This window comes from Cervus canadensis, chromosome 31 (genome assembly GCF_019320065.1).
Source record: "Cervus canadensis isolate Bull #8, Minnesota chromosome 31, ASM1932006v1, whole genome shotgun sequence".
Classification (NCBI taxonomy): Eukaryota; Metazoa; Chordata; class Mammalia; order Artiodactyla; family Cervidae; genus Cervus; species Cervus canadensis.
The window spans coordinates 35361480-35375360 of NC_057416.1; the positions used below are offsets into that span (position 1 = coordinate 35361480).

General features: G+C 46.9%; 2 protein-coding genes across 9 annotated transcripts in view; one reads left to right on the forward strand and one right to left on the reverse strand.

Moving 5' to 3' along the window:
• Positions 1-7134, reverse strand: part of RNF170 (ring finger protein 170) — a 33258-nt gene extending 26124 nt beyond the window's left edge. The window contains exons 1-2 of one of the 4 annotated variants that reach the window (XM_043454233.1): positions 6970-7134; positions 672-815 (exon numbers count right to left, since the gene is read on the reverse strand). In XM_043454233.1, the coding sequence (XP_043310168.1) occupies positions 672-808 (137 nt within the window). In that variant the 5' untranslated portion in view covers positions 809-815; positions 6970-7134. Of the gene's footprint in view, positions 1-671; positions 816-6969 lie in introns of those variants that run through there. The other 3 variants (XM_043454232.1, XM_043454234.1, XM_043454235.1) reach the window with 3 other exon arrangements.
• Positions 7135-7217: 83 nt separating this feature from the next.
• The window catches only part of HOOK3 (hook microtubule tethering protein 3), a 90440-nt gene continuing 83776 nt past the window's right edge, over positions 7218-13881 (forward strand). For 2 of the 5 annotated variants that reach the window (XM_043454226.1, XM_043454228.1), the window contains exons 1-2: positions 8124-8193; positions 11680-11834. In XM_043454226.1, coding sequence (XP_043310161.1) covers positions 8139-8193; positions 11680-11834 — 210 coding nt within the window. In that variant the 5' untranslated portion in view covers positions 8124-8138. Of the gene's footprint in view, positions 7413-8123; positions 8194-11679; positions 11835-13881 lie in introns of those variants that run through there. The other 3 variants (XM_043454230.1, XM_043454231.1, XM_043454229.1) reach the window with 2 other exon arrangements.

The window sequence follows — 13881 nt, forward strand, 5'->3', positions numbered from 1 at the left end:
TCAACAGCGTCACCCTAATTCAGAAACCAACCATGCAGAGGTAAGAGAGAATGCTCACACCCTGTTCAATAATCCTTTCTTAATTGTTATAAGAAACGAAAAGATCTGTAGTTTCTGGAACTAATCTCTTCTCTATTTTACACTTTTTTGCTCATTTCTGTTTTCAGTGATACATACAAAATTAACCTCTATTCGTCAGTATTTACATTTCTAGTTTATTACCTTGTCTCTTGTACTGGCATACAGACATCTGAGATCTTTAAGTATTATTCCTGATTCCGTAACAGTAACTTTAATTCTAATCTTAAGTCCCTCTACACTTTCCAGGGTATTTTCTGGCCCCAGGTTTTTCCATTTAAACATGAAAATATATTTGCGCCTATTGTATCAGCTGCAAGTTGATGAATTCAATTATGAAAATTACAATGTTAAAACTGTGATAGTCCAACGGAAAATATTAACATTTCATTCAAAATATGGATGACAAATTTAAACTTTTTCTGACTAGATAGATGACGACAGGAAAATAAAATACCTTAGTACATTATCACAGTCACTGAAGTCTAGTACTTCCTTTCCACGTTAAGTATTAAGCATTACTAGACACAGTCAGAAAGTCAGTTGCCCTTGGAAATATGCATTATTTCAATTCTTTTGTCCTGTGGTCTCACCTGAAAAGCGCATATACCAGGGTAGCAATCAAAGCGAAACTGACCACAACCGCCGCAAGCACCTGGTCACTTACTCCTTCTATGACTGAATCATCATCCAGTTTCAAACTCTGAACTTCACCTTGATGTTTGGCCATTCCAGGTCTAAAAGGAAAAGAAACAAGACGGACATTGCAAATAGCACAGTGAAGATGATGTCCATCCATAAAAACAACTTAAATGTAGCTGACCTCTGATATAGTTGCTTTTTTAGTGCCCATTAAAGGATAACTCCAGCAATGAGTTGTTTTTTTTTTTTTTTTTTTAATTATTAAAGAAGAGGACTTCCCTGCTGGTCTACTGGTTAAAAATCCACCTGCCAACGCAGGGGACAGGGGTCCGATCTTTGACCTGGGAAGATCCCACATGCCACAGGGCAACTAAGTCCGTGAGCCACACGACACAGCCCGAGAGCCTAGGGCCCGTGCTCTGCAACGAGAAGCCGCCGCAGTGAGAAGCCTGTGCACCACAGTAAGAGAGTAGCCTCCACTTGCTGCAACTCGAGAAAGCCCGCACGCAGCCACGAAGGCCCAGCACAGACAAAAACAAAGGAAAAAATAAAGTGTTAAGGAGTAAAAGACATTCCTCATGCCCAGGGGCTCTTTCCTTACTCCTGAACACCACAAGCATTCCCCAGGTAGATCACACCCCGTCCTGTCCCTCACTGAAGGTGGACCCTGGAATGCACCACGCATGCACAGGGAAGCAAAGAGTCTGCTTCTGCAAACACTCCTGCCTTACCTGGCACGGAGTCCTGCACACAGCAGGGCCTAATAACAGGAGCGGCTTACCTTACTTACGGTGTTAGCAATCTGAAAAGTCAAAAGACTGTAGAACATATGGCCTTTTACAGCTATCCTGAGACTGCTTGAATTCATGAAAATTCTGGTGCTTGGAAAACTACTAGCCTCACCTGGGACTAAGCTCAGCTTATGGTTCAGAATTCTGTGAACTGCTTGGAACACAGAATGACTCTGAGGTTGAATTTTCTTATGAAGAGAAAAGGGAACACATGAAAGGATCCTTCCCACTTGAGAAAGTTATCACTCAACTGGAGGAAAATAATACCCGAATTCTATAAGTATGAGGGAAGTTAGCCAGACCACATCAGAGTCCAAATATCACAGGTAATTCTTATTTCTTTCAGATGACAAACACTAAAGTTACTTAAAATCTTATAAGACACCTAAAGGGAAATAAAGGCAATAAATATTCAATGACACATATACAACTATTTATAAACAAAATCCTCTATTTGTATAATGTACTGCCCTGAAAATAGCTTTATTCAATGGCATCATTAATCAGGTGAGTTTCTGTTAAGAGGAAACTTTGAGTGTGAAAGTCTTAACGCTTCAGAAAAGGACCTGAAAAACTAGTAAGAAAATGAATGACCTCTCATGGAAGGAAACTTAAGCAAACAAAACAGATCAAAGACAGCTTTCATCGGCTTTATACATAGTAATGGCCTGATGCATCGGGAACTTCCTAGTGACAGGTTTTGAGTATCCTTAATGAAAGCATACACCAGGAACTCAGAGAAGGAGCTTTCACCTCAGGATTTTATTCAAAAGAACACTCAGATGAACAGCTAAGTGAAACCGAAGAAAAGAGCTTCCACCAATCTCGGGGTGGACCGTGCGGACAGTTTTAGATTTTATTATGGTCAGGTCTCCTCTGTTTAAATTAGGAGATGCTGGGTCATGTCAGAAGAAGTCCAAAGGGCAGTGAGGCTGACTCACATTTGCTCAGAGATAAGCAAATGTTATCCCGCGTCAAGAATCCCAGGTTCTAATTACTGAATCAGGTTGCGAGGATTCCCTCATACGCTGGACGTTTAGGGAGTTTATTACTTTGTACTTAAAAAAAAAAAAAGGGTTGCATTTGTTTCCGTCTTCTTCCAGGTGTAACCAGAGATAATGTGACTAAATTCTACTATATAAACTATATATATATACACACACACACACTATATATTCCTTTTTTATTGGAGTAAAATGCTTTATAATGTTGTGTAAGTTTCTGCTGTACAATGATGTGACTCAGCTATAAGTATACCTATATCCCCTCCCTCTTCCCCTCTTGAGCATCCCTCCCGCCACCCCCAGCCCCCTCCTCTAGGTCATCACAAAGCCCGGGGATCAGCAGGTTTGCCACTAGCTGTTACACATACGGCAGTGTGTGCATGTCAAGCCCAATCTCCCAACTCATTCCCCCCTTCCCTATAACTGAATCGCTCTGCTCTACACGTGAAACTATCGTAACACTGCCAATCAACTACAGTTCAATAAAAAAATGTCTATATATGCACACAGTCTACTGAAAAAATACATGACTTCTACCAACGATGCCCTTAAGATAACTGCTTTCTTCACATTTCCGAGAGCTCAGAGATCCAGGATACTTTGAGTGCTGCAGGATCATGTAATGTGATTTGCATCATCTTAGAGCAAAAGTGTCCAATGTTGTTGAAACGAAGAGTCGCTTTTTATTTCCACAAATTCTAGTGTCACTGAAGAAGGTGCCTGGGCTGAGAGAGGGTGGGAAGGGCAGAGACAGCCGGGGAGTTTCACAGAGGAACCTGTGGCCCTTTCGGCTGCATTTCCTGGCCACGTGGAAACCCCAGCCCTCGCACGGACAACTACTAATGGTGTCTGATTGGCTTGTTGGGGGTTTCAATAGTTAACTTTTGCCAGCTTTCTCTCTTATCATCAAAGTCAAAAAAAAAGACCTGTAGGAGCTAATGACTCAGAAATGAGGTATTGATACCACCACTTCAGTTTGGAAAGAGGCCCATCTAAGATTACAGGGGATAAACAATAAAAAGAAATAAAATCATCTACTTGAAGAGATGACTTGAAAATGAGTTCCAACGTCAACCTGAGCTCCAGTCCTCCAGGTTCTACTGGCCCGAGACCAAACAGTGCTGCTGACTGTAAGCAAGGGCAAGGTTCTCAGCTCGAGCCCAGACACCATGGGAGGCACCGGGGCCCAGAGCTCAGCTCCGATTCTGCTGTCACTTAAATCTCTTAAGTGAGTGAAGTCGCTCAGTCGTGTCCGACTCTTTGCGACCCCATGGACTGCAGCCTCCCAGGCTCCTCTGTCCATGGGATTTTCCAGGCAAGAGTACTGGAGTGGGTTGCCATTTCCTTCTTAGGACCGCTCATTTTCTTCAAAAGGAAAAGGCTGGGGTTTGAGGATTTCTTAACTTCCTTTTACCACCACACTTCTCTGATGCAGAGTTTTTTTGGGAATTAAAAAAAACAAATAAATAAAAGGCAGGAAAGGTAAATAGCAAAGGTTAAAACGCTTGCAAGTAGGCAGCTGGCCTGGGAGAGCCAGATTCGTATCTTTCCCAGGATAAAATTCTACAGTCTGAATTCTTTTCCAGGATGTATTACTTTAATAATAAACACAAAGGCCAGTGCCTGCTTCCTCCCTTCAGGGCGGAAAATTAGGCTTCAGTGCTCAAAGATTTAAGACGTCTACCATTCCTATCAAGCAACTTAGAAACTGCTGGTTTCCGGGAGGTAGGCACCTTCTGAAGACCTCAGTGACACGAACTACAGGGCCTCGCTCTAAATGCACTGAACGCGCTACTTGCTTGAAACCCCAAGGAAAGGGTATGGAATTTATAAAACATGGTATCTCATCTATTTCATAGGATCCTGTCAAATGAAAACAAGTGATCAGTACTCTGTCTTTAACTATTTGAGATTTACAGAAACAAAACACATTGATCTTGGGAACGGTGTTGATAATTGATAGAAGAGGAACTGACTGCCGCAGTGGCTTCATTACCACGCAGCTGGCCAACTCTTACCGAGCAGCTTAATATACTGAGGAAGAATGAGTTTTGCAGTCAGACAACTGCGTACTTGTGCAAAATATGGATCTCAGCTTCCTCAGAAGTAAAATACATAAAATTAACAAACTTATGTTGAACAGCTACTTTTTTGACTCCCCACCCCCCAAAAAAATCCTTGTTTTGTGGAGTTGATGAGATAATAAAGGTAAAACATTTGGCATGTTGGCAGGCTCTCAATAAATGGAAGCTACGATACTTTGATTACTATTATTAACCATCTTCAAGGAGTCCACAGACCCATGATAAAACTTAGCCACGCCTTCCCCACAACTGAACTGAGTAGCATCCCAAGCCCTCTTTAATCAGAGCTCTAAGTATGTAGTTCTTGGGAGGACTGAATAAACTTGGCACATTGCCACGAAGGACACCGCCGTGTTTAGGTGAAGCTGATAAAACAGCTGTAGATGAGAACTAGCTTCCAACTAGCCTGAGAAAGGAGCGAACTGAGACAAGTCCCACTCACTTCCCTTTGGTCTTTTCCAAAGCTTTCAGGAAAAAAAAACAGCACAGACAAACACAGGAAGTGTAGGAAGTTCCATAACTTCAAAGGAGAAAACTTAACATTTTTTTACCCAAACTCATGTAGAAACATGGCTTTTGCAGACAACTACTCACATGCGAGAAGTTCTTAATATGATTTCCTTCATGGAGGGGAACTGCAGCTACCGAATGGAAAGCTCAAGAACACATCACGCACAAGTGAATTGTGGGTGAGCCCTCAAACCTGAGACCTGGGAGGCCGAGGTCAAAGCCCCGAGAAAGGGAGCAGGTGGAGTGAAGATGCTCACTCGGGACAGGCCTTTCAGAAAGGATCCAGAACCCAGGAAAGGCTCCACGGGTGGGCAGACCGACTTGCTGACTTCACTTGCCTAACAAGGCAAATGGTCACTTAAAAGTGCCAGGGAGTCAACAGATATAACTTGGCTGGGAATGTAGAAACTCTGGTTCCACAAAGGTCCAGAGGCACCAAGAGAGGAAACAAGGGCAGGTGGGGGGCATTTCATCACTTCTAAAGGTTTCTCTGCCTTTAGAATTAAATGCTGTAGGGAAGAATACTTAAAAGACCACTGAGAAGACTCTAGGTAATATTTTCTACATTCAGAAAATGAAAAAACCTGACAACTGCTACTCTGAAAAGCATCACTAAAAACTCAACGCTGGGACTTCCCTGGTGGTCCAGTGGCTGTGAATTTGTCTTGCAATACAGGGGGATGCTGATTCAATCCCTGGTCAGGGAACTAAGACCCTACAGGCTGCAGGGCAACTAACACAAACTACTGAGCATACATGCCATAACTAGAGATCCTGCTTGCCTCAAAAAGACTCCCTGTGCTGAAACTAAAACCTGATGCAGCCAAATATATATATATGAAAACAACAACAAAACTCAATGCTATCTTGGCAGTTCTGCAAGCTCAACAACAAAACCTAATCTTAATGGGTAAAGGGGGCTCCAAAACCTAGTCTTAATGGGAAAAGTGGACTCCAGGAACTGAAAACCAAAGAAAGGTGTGTGCTGGGAAGCTAATCTTGCTGCACCCCAAATAAAAGTCCGGCATCACGTGGCAAAGTTATGCATACCCTATACCTCAAAAATTCTAGGATTCAAAGGCACCTATCTCTCAAAAAACTTACACGTGGCACCTGTCTATAGAGATAAGAATGTTAGAGCATTGTTCTTAGCCACAAACTAGAAGAGCAAAATTTGCCCATCAACAGTAGCATGGACAGACGGTTGTATTCATACAGCGGAATACTAGACAGCAGTGAAAACTACCTAGGGATCTGCACAAATTTACCAGGAAAGAAAAGCCACGAAATGACACACAGAATTTCGCAGAAGTTCAAAAGCAGGCAGAGTAAAAACGGCGTGGTTTAGGCACTGCAGACGTCGTAAGGAAGCTATAAGGAAAAGCAACAAAGTGAATATCACAGAAGTCAGCGGATGGAGGAGGGAAGGTGCTCAATAAAGGAACAGGAGGTGGGGGAGGCAATGCTGTTTGTTTGTTTTTTTTTTTATCCTGGCTGTTTCTTACTAACTAGTATTTAGGCACGCACGCCGTGTGCACTTGCCTGCACACGGTGTCTCGCCTAATGATTCATCGGTAACGCTGCAGAGGGTGCATGCTCTGGAAAGGGGTGGGGGGGGGAGGGTGAAGGCCAGTCCCCTGGCCACTGGGCAAGGAGGGCCAGGCCGCGGTGCTCCGGGGGGTGGGGGGGACCGGCACCACCACCCTCCGCCCCTCCGCCGCCCCCCCCAGTCCCCCGCTTCCCGGGGCCGCGAGGTCCGCGCGCCCCGAGCTCGCCACGTCGGCCGTCCGGCGCGGGCGCCCGGGGCCTCCCGCCGTCCCGCCCGGGCCCGGGGCCCCGCCGGCGCTCGGCCGCGCGTACCTCTGCAGCGCCGGGGACGCCTCGCAGCTCCCGGCGACCGAGGCGCGGAGTGTTTCCGGGGCCGCCCGCCGCCCCCGCGGGCACCTCTGGCCGCGGCCCCCGCCTCCTCCTCCTGCCGCGGGCCCGGGCGCGGGCGCGGCGCACGCGCGCTGCGCGCTTCCGTGCGCGGGGGTGGCCGGCGGGCAGCGGGCGGGCTGGGCCGTGCGCGGCGCGGGCCGGCGGGCGGGGCGCGGGCCGGGCGAGGCGGCGGCGGCGCGCCGGTGACGCTGCGGGAGCCGCAGCGGCCTCCAGCGCCGGGCGGAGTCGGCGGCCGCGCGGAGGACGCAGCCCGGGCCGCGCCGCGGGCCTTCCAGGCGGGGCGGGGCGGCCGGAGCCGCGGCGGGAAGATGTTCAACGTGGAGACCCTGGAGCGGGCGGAGCTGTGCGAGAGCCTCCTCACTTGGGTAGGTGGGCGACGCGCTCCGGAGGGGACCCCCGACCTCCGCCAGGCCGCCGTCCCGGGGTCCCCCAGCCCCCACCCCGCGCCCGGCCGGCGCTGCCGTCACATCCGGGGCGCGGGGCCCCCGGTGCTGGGCGGAGGCCGGGGGCCGCCGCGGGACGGCGGGCGGGGGGCTCCCGGGACGGCGGCCCGAAGCGCCCGCCTTTGTTGTCAACGCTGGCAGGACGGCGCAGCCCCGGGCGGGGCGGGGCGGGGCGGGGGGAGCCGCGCGGGGAGGCGGCCAGGGGGGCTTCCATGGGGGCCCATTCCGGGCATCCGGGAGGAAGGGAGAGGTGCCCGGGGAAGGTGCTCGGGATGGAAATAGATCCGCAAGGCGGGGGGATCTGGGCGTCAGTAGTGGGAGTCGACATTTGCGGAGGGTGGGGGGAGCGCCACGCTGTGGCTTTCTCAATTTTCAGTTATTAAATGTTGATTAAAATTCTTACATGTGCCTGTAAAGGTGTTCCGTTCTCACGCCAAGAACCGTGCCTGTAGCAGCCTCTTCTACAGCTGGACATTAACACCCAAGCTTGTGTGTTTCTCTTAAGTGTGGTGTCAGTACCCGAGTGTGTGTGTGTGTGTGTGTGTGTATCTGCAGAGCCACGGGATAAACCCGCTACTTCTTTTGGGGAGATTTCGTTTCACTCACTGCTAAAAAACGCTAAATATCACTTTTAGTATCACTTTTAGAATGAAGCACAAATATATGTATGGAGGTGACTACAGCATATGTATTAATGCTCCAGGTAAGAAACAGATGCCAAACGGATTATATTTAGCGGTGCCTTGGGTGATGAGCTTGGATTGTGGACTTGAGTCTCGTCCGTAGGGACTTTTAAGCGGAAGGGTTACTGGGGCACTGCCCTAGGCTGGTTGTAACAAATGTGAAAATCGTCTGAGATTGTCATAATTTATCTTTCGTCACAGATCAAGTTGTGTTTTCTGAAACAGTATGTACCACGATAGAGGGGTCTGTTCAGTGACTTGCATGAGGCCGTTATTGGCATTTCAAATTGTTTGCAGTAGTATATAGTTCACACACAGCTTACAGCTAGAGTGAGGTGCAGCTTCACGGGGGGAAATGGGTTTCACGGCTGTGTTTTAGGGCAGAGACAAACCTGATAAGGTACATCATGTGGCCAGAGTTTGACTGGGAGGACAGAGATAAAGGAAAGAATCACCACATTCTTTGATTCTGTGGAAGGACTGGATTTGGCAGAGGTTGTAAACAGAAGGTGGAAGATCTGAAAATGAGCATTTTTGAGTCTGTACCTCCCTCAGTGCTAGAAAGAAAAAAGCCAAGAGGGCAGAGATGAAGAAGGGTATTAAATCTGAAGTAGGGCTACATTGTTTAAAGTTTGGAAAGACAAGTCACAGAAGAAAAGGTGTGTTTGAAGGGCATCTGCCAAAAGGCGGTGATCAGTGCAGTGATTTGGGTGAAAAGTGCTAATAAAAGTAACAAAGGCAGAACCACAGAGGGAAGTTTGAAGGGGTACTAAGAGAAGCTGGTCATGGCAGCATCTATTTAAAATCTGGTAAGTTGTTAAGAAAATAGAGATCATCAAGGTGATCAGCTCCAGAGAGTGGTTAAGGGATCTGGCTTTGTAGAAAACAGCCTTTTTGAAATTTCACTGGAAGGCTCATCAAGGAAAGTTTCTAGGGGAAAAGATAAGAGATTATCAATGACAAAACCGGAGGGCAGAGTCCAAACAAAGATAATCAATTCTAAGACTTGGAAACATTTTAAAACGTTGTACGTTGAATCCTTTCCAAGTAAAGTTGAGTTTAAATGCGGGGTTTGTTCTTCTAGTTGTTATTACAAATGTGGAAAATGTCCGAGGTAGCTGAAAATGTGCCTTTAACTCCAGTAGCTCCCCTCCTGTCTGAAGGCCAGATTAATGCCAAAGACAGTTCCAACACGAAAAGTGAGGAAAGAAAATGTATGCTGTACATCCCTCAGAAAAGACCGCCCCCCCCGACATTTGAAATAATTTGCTCTATTTTGTACGAAGTTCTAGCCAACCTGGTTCTGCAACTGCTCCGCGCACAGCAGGTGGAAAGGTAACTGCCACGCTCAGCAAGATGCAGGCAGTTGTCAGTGGCAGAGAAGACCCGAGAGCTACAGGTTCAGCCTAGGTCATTCAGTCCTTGAGCTGCATATATGGCTACGCCTCCACATTCAATCACTGAAGAATTTAATTATGGTCCCGAACATCAAATAAGAGCTTATTTTCACTCCACAGCATTTAGGTTGAGACCAGAGGTATATAGTACTTATAAGAAGTTCTTCCACCAGAAGTAGTTGAACTAACAGCATCAAGGCACTTGAAAGGATAACTGTCGCCACCTGTACAGAATTCATTTCTGTGGGACTTCTGATTGCCCCAAATGCTGGCTAAATTTGCTGTTGTATCAGAGAGGTTAGCCCCAGAACCACATGTTTCCACATTTTTGTTGAAAGAGCAATGTTTGTTAAGAGACAAAGTATCATCCTACCTAGGGAAAATAGTTGAAGCTTACATTCCGAATCAAAGTGGATGCACCAAGCAAGTTCAGCAGGACGTGCTGGAAAATTTCCACTCTCCCTGTCTTCCCCACCCTCTGAGTCAAAATGCACTCTTATTAACCTGTTAGAAAAAGTCTGCCCTACGTAGTACACCTGTTCCTTCGATCCGTGCAGGAAACGATTGCTCTTTCCTAGGGTTACGAGACTGAAAAACCAGAAAGAGTCAGGGATGCCCCCAATTAATGGCAGGAAGCTAAGTGGAACAGGAGCCATCCCCACACAGTGATATCAACACACCCTTGTAAATTTTCATGCAGTGGCCTGTGAGACGGCGCACCGGTGCTCACAGTCAGGAAGGATGTGTTCCTGTGCTGATACCTCCCCCGTTCACTCACTCTGCCCTTCTAACGCTGTTCTGCTTACCATTGGTGTCCTCCACTGGAGGAACGAAGGAGTCAGATGTACAAAAAGACATAGTTTTTAAAAGCTTTAACTTTCTTATCTTTTTTTTTCCCCCTAAGTAGAGGGCCTGTTTAACCTGTTCAGAGTGTAGGTTCTGAAATTTGACCACCTGGGTTCAAGTCCTGAGTTGGCTGCGGGCTAACTGTGGGTAACTTTGGATGAGGAACTTCACCTGTGTTCAGATTGTATTCGGGGTGACGCTGAGAAGTGTTTCCTATGCATTAGTATGGATCAACATAATTGCAGGGCTCGTCAAAGTGCCGGTTGCCAGGTCTGGATTCCAGAGCCTGTAATTCGGGAGGGCTGGGCTAGAATCTGCTACTCTGCGTTTCCAACAGGTTTCCAGGTGGTGCTGTTAGTGACCTAAGCGCCCACGCTGAGAACCTCTGCTCCAGAGCAGGGTTTGTTAACCTTAGCATTGTGGACAGTCGGGACTGGATCACGTTTGTCGTGGGCACTGCCCTGAGCTTACTGTAGGCGGTTCAGTAGTAGCATCCCTGGTCTGTACCTCCTGGAGGCCAATAGCTCCCACTCGGTTGTTACAACTAGAAGTTTCTCATAGGGAGCAAGATCTCCCCCGGTTGAGAGTCACTGCTGTGGAGATAGTCATTCCAGGTGAGCTCGAGCTTTGCCCTTCTCATGACTTTGTGGGGGCCGTGAGGTGGAGCTCCCGTTGGTGTTAATAGAGCTTCTTGGAATTAAAAGAGAGGTTATGACCCTTGAGGCAGAATTTCATGCCCTAATGTGGTTGCATGCAATTACCTTTAAATTTTACTCTACTACTATCCTGAAACACCCTGTAGATGTTAACTCAAGAGTTTACGAGAACTGGTAGGTGACAGACTTTTTTTTTTTTTTTTTTTAATAATACCTGTACCACAAAGTTCTTTTGAGGTGCACAATTCAGTGCTCTGTGGTGTGATCACAGATTGTCAACCTGTCTAATTCCAAGAATATTTTTATCGCCTCAGAAGGGAACTCCGCAGAGAGAGTCTGTCTGGGACCCACGTTACTTTTATCTCAAGGCAGAGATGGACATCCTCATGAGCGGCTAAGAACCCTCAAGAGCCAACTCAGAGAAAAGAATTGTTTGGAAGCCACATTTAAAAAATTAAAATGAAAATAGTTTTAAGTCCCACGAGATAAACAGATAACAGTCTTACAAGTAAATTACTTGCATGATTCAATTGCCTGCTTTATTGAGTTTTTTTCTTCTGATTGCCCAGTGGCAGTTTTCTGATCTTTCATCCTTTGCATTTGGTAGCGCTTTGGATCAGAGGGCTCCACCTGCCAAACTGGTGCCCTGGCTCAGAAGATTATTTGATGAACTTGTTAAAAATAGACTCCCAGCCTTCTCCAGCTTCCCAGTTGATTCAGTGTACACCCTGGTCTGGGAACTGCTGCTTAAGGCTTTTACAGGTACCTAATGTGCGTTTGTTTCCTCATTCATTCTTGAAGCACCCCTCCAGAAGCTATTTTTCCCAGTTCCTAGGTTGAAAAACTGGTATGACAAGAGGTAAAATGGCATATCCAAGGTCACATGGCCAGTAAATTAGGTGCAAACCTAGAGATGGAGTTCGTTTTTTTTTTTTTTTTTTGAGGGGAGGGGGAAGGCCACGAGGCAGGTGGGATCCTTTTTCCCCACCTAGGGATCAGACCCATGCCCCCTGCTTTGGAAGCGTGGAGCCTTAACCACGGGACCGCCAGGGAAGTCCCTGGAGTTACTGTTTACCTTCCGAGCATGTTCAGTGAGAGGTCTTCTGGGTCAGGCTGGGGGTCAGGAGATGAGTGAGGTGTGCCTTCGCCCGCTGCTGTTTTTTATTCTAAGCCTACAAGAAAAAGATGTATTCAGCAACTGTAGGATGACAGTGTATACTTAGTTCTGTTTAAACTATTCAATACTTTGTTACCACCACGTTATCAGTGAGAAGGCAACAGGCGGGGGTGTGGAGTAAAATTCAGTGTCATTTCCTACAGATGATGTTTATCAGGCCCATCTATTCATTTACTAACAATATATTGAGCCTCTGCCACCCGTAAGGTTGGTGTCGGGGGGCCTGGTGGGCCCTTTCATCACCTCTCCCAAAGAGACATCCGAGTGAAAACCACCCGCTGGGCGATCTTTCAGGTCATTTCCTTAGTTCCCCCCGTGTAGCCATCTCCACCCACCAGACTTTGCAGAAAAGAAGCAGCAGCTACTGACTGCAGTTGTTCACAGTTCTTGGTTTAAAGGGTTGATGGATGGCACAGCGCAGAGACGTGGACCCCGCCCCACTGTTGGACAGTAGATTACTACAGCGTTTGTCAGGGGCAGCTCTGCGATGTTTATCAGAAACTTTAAAGCGTTCATACACTTTGGTCCAGCATATTTACTTCTAGGAATATGACCCACTAAGTAAAACGTACTGAAGGCAGATGGTCCCCTGAACATTATTTGCAGTGTTTCCATGGTCGTCACCTGGTTTGACCTCAGCTGTGTTAACATACAGTCAAAGGCTGTGGTTTTTCCAGTGGTCATGTATGGATGTGAGAGTTGGACCATAAAGAAAGCTGAGCACCGAAGAATTGATGCTTTTGAACTGTGGTGTTGGAGAAGACTCTTGAAGAGTCCCTTGGACTGCAAGGAGATCCAACCAGTCCATCCTAAAGGAAATCAGTTCTGAATATTCATTGGCAGGATTGATGCTGAAGCTGAAGCTCCAATACTTTGGCCACCTGATGTGAAGAACTGACTCACTGGAAAAGACCCTGATGCTGGGAAAGATTGAAGACAAGAGGAGAAGGGAACGACAGGGGATGAGATGGTTGGATGGCATCACCGACTTTATGGACATGAGTTTGAGCAAGCTCCGGAAGTTGGTGATGGACAGAGAAGCCTGGCATGCTGCAGTCCATGGGGTCGCAAAGAGTTGGACATGACTGAGTGACTGAACTGAACTGAACTGTGTTAACACACAAACCTGTTAACACAGGCCTCCCTGCCTCCTCCATGCAAGCCTTTCTTCACGCTGCAGCTGCTGCAGTCCTTGTACTATGCAGATGGCTCAGCCTCCCTCTCCTGCTTAGAATCCTTTGCCTGTTCCACTTGCTCTGAGGATAAAGTCCTAACGTGGCTCGTGAGGATTTGCAGGATGGTGCTTCCTTCTTTAACCGTGTCTTCCAGCGTTTACCCTCTTTCCTGTTCCATCCTCTGATGCCCATGCTCTTCCGTTTTACTAACCTATAAACTGCAGAGCACATCCTTTTATCTGTTCTCAGAGATTATTTCTTTCCAAGTCCTGGTTGCACTACTGAGTAGAATCATTGTTGGCTGAGCATGTTATCTTGCTCAGAAATAACAAATGTGGCTACTGATTCTCAGCTACATCATGTTAGTTGTAATTCATGATATGTTTAAAATCACAGTGAACTGAGGATCTAACCCAGCTGTAGCTGTGATTTCTACGTATTATCAAGCTGTTTTGGT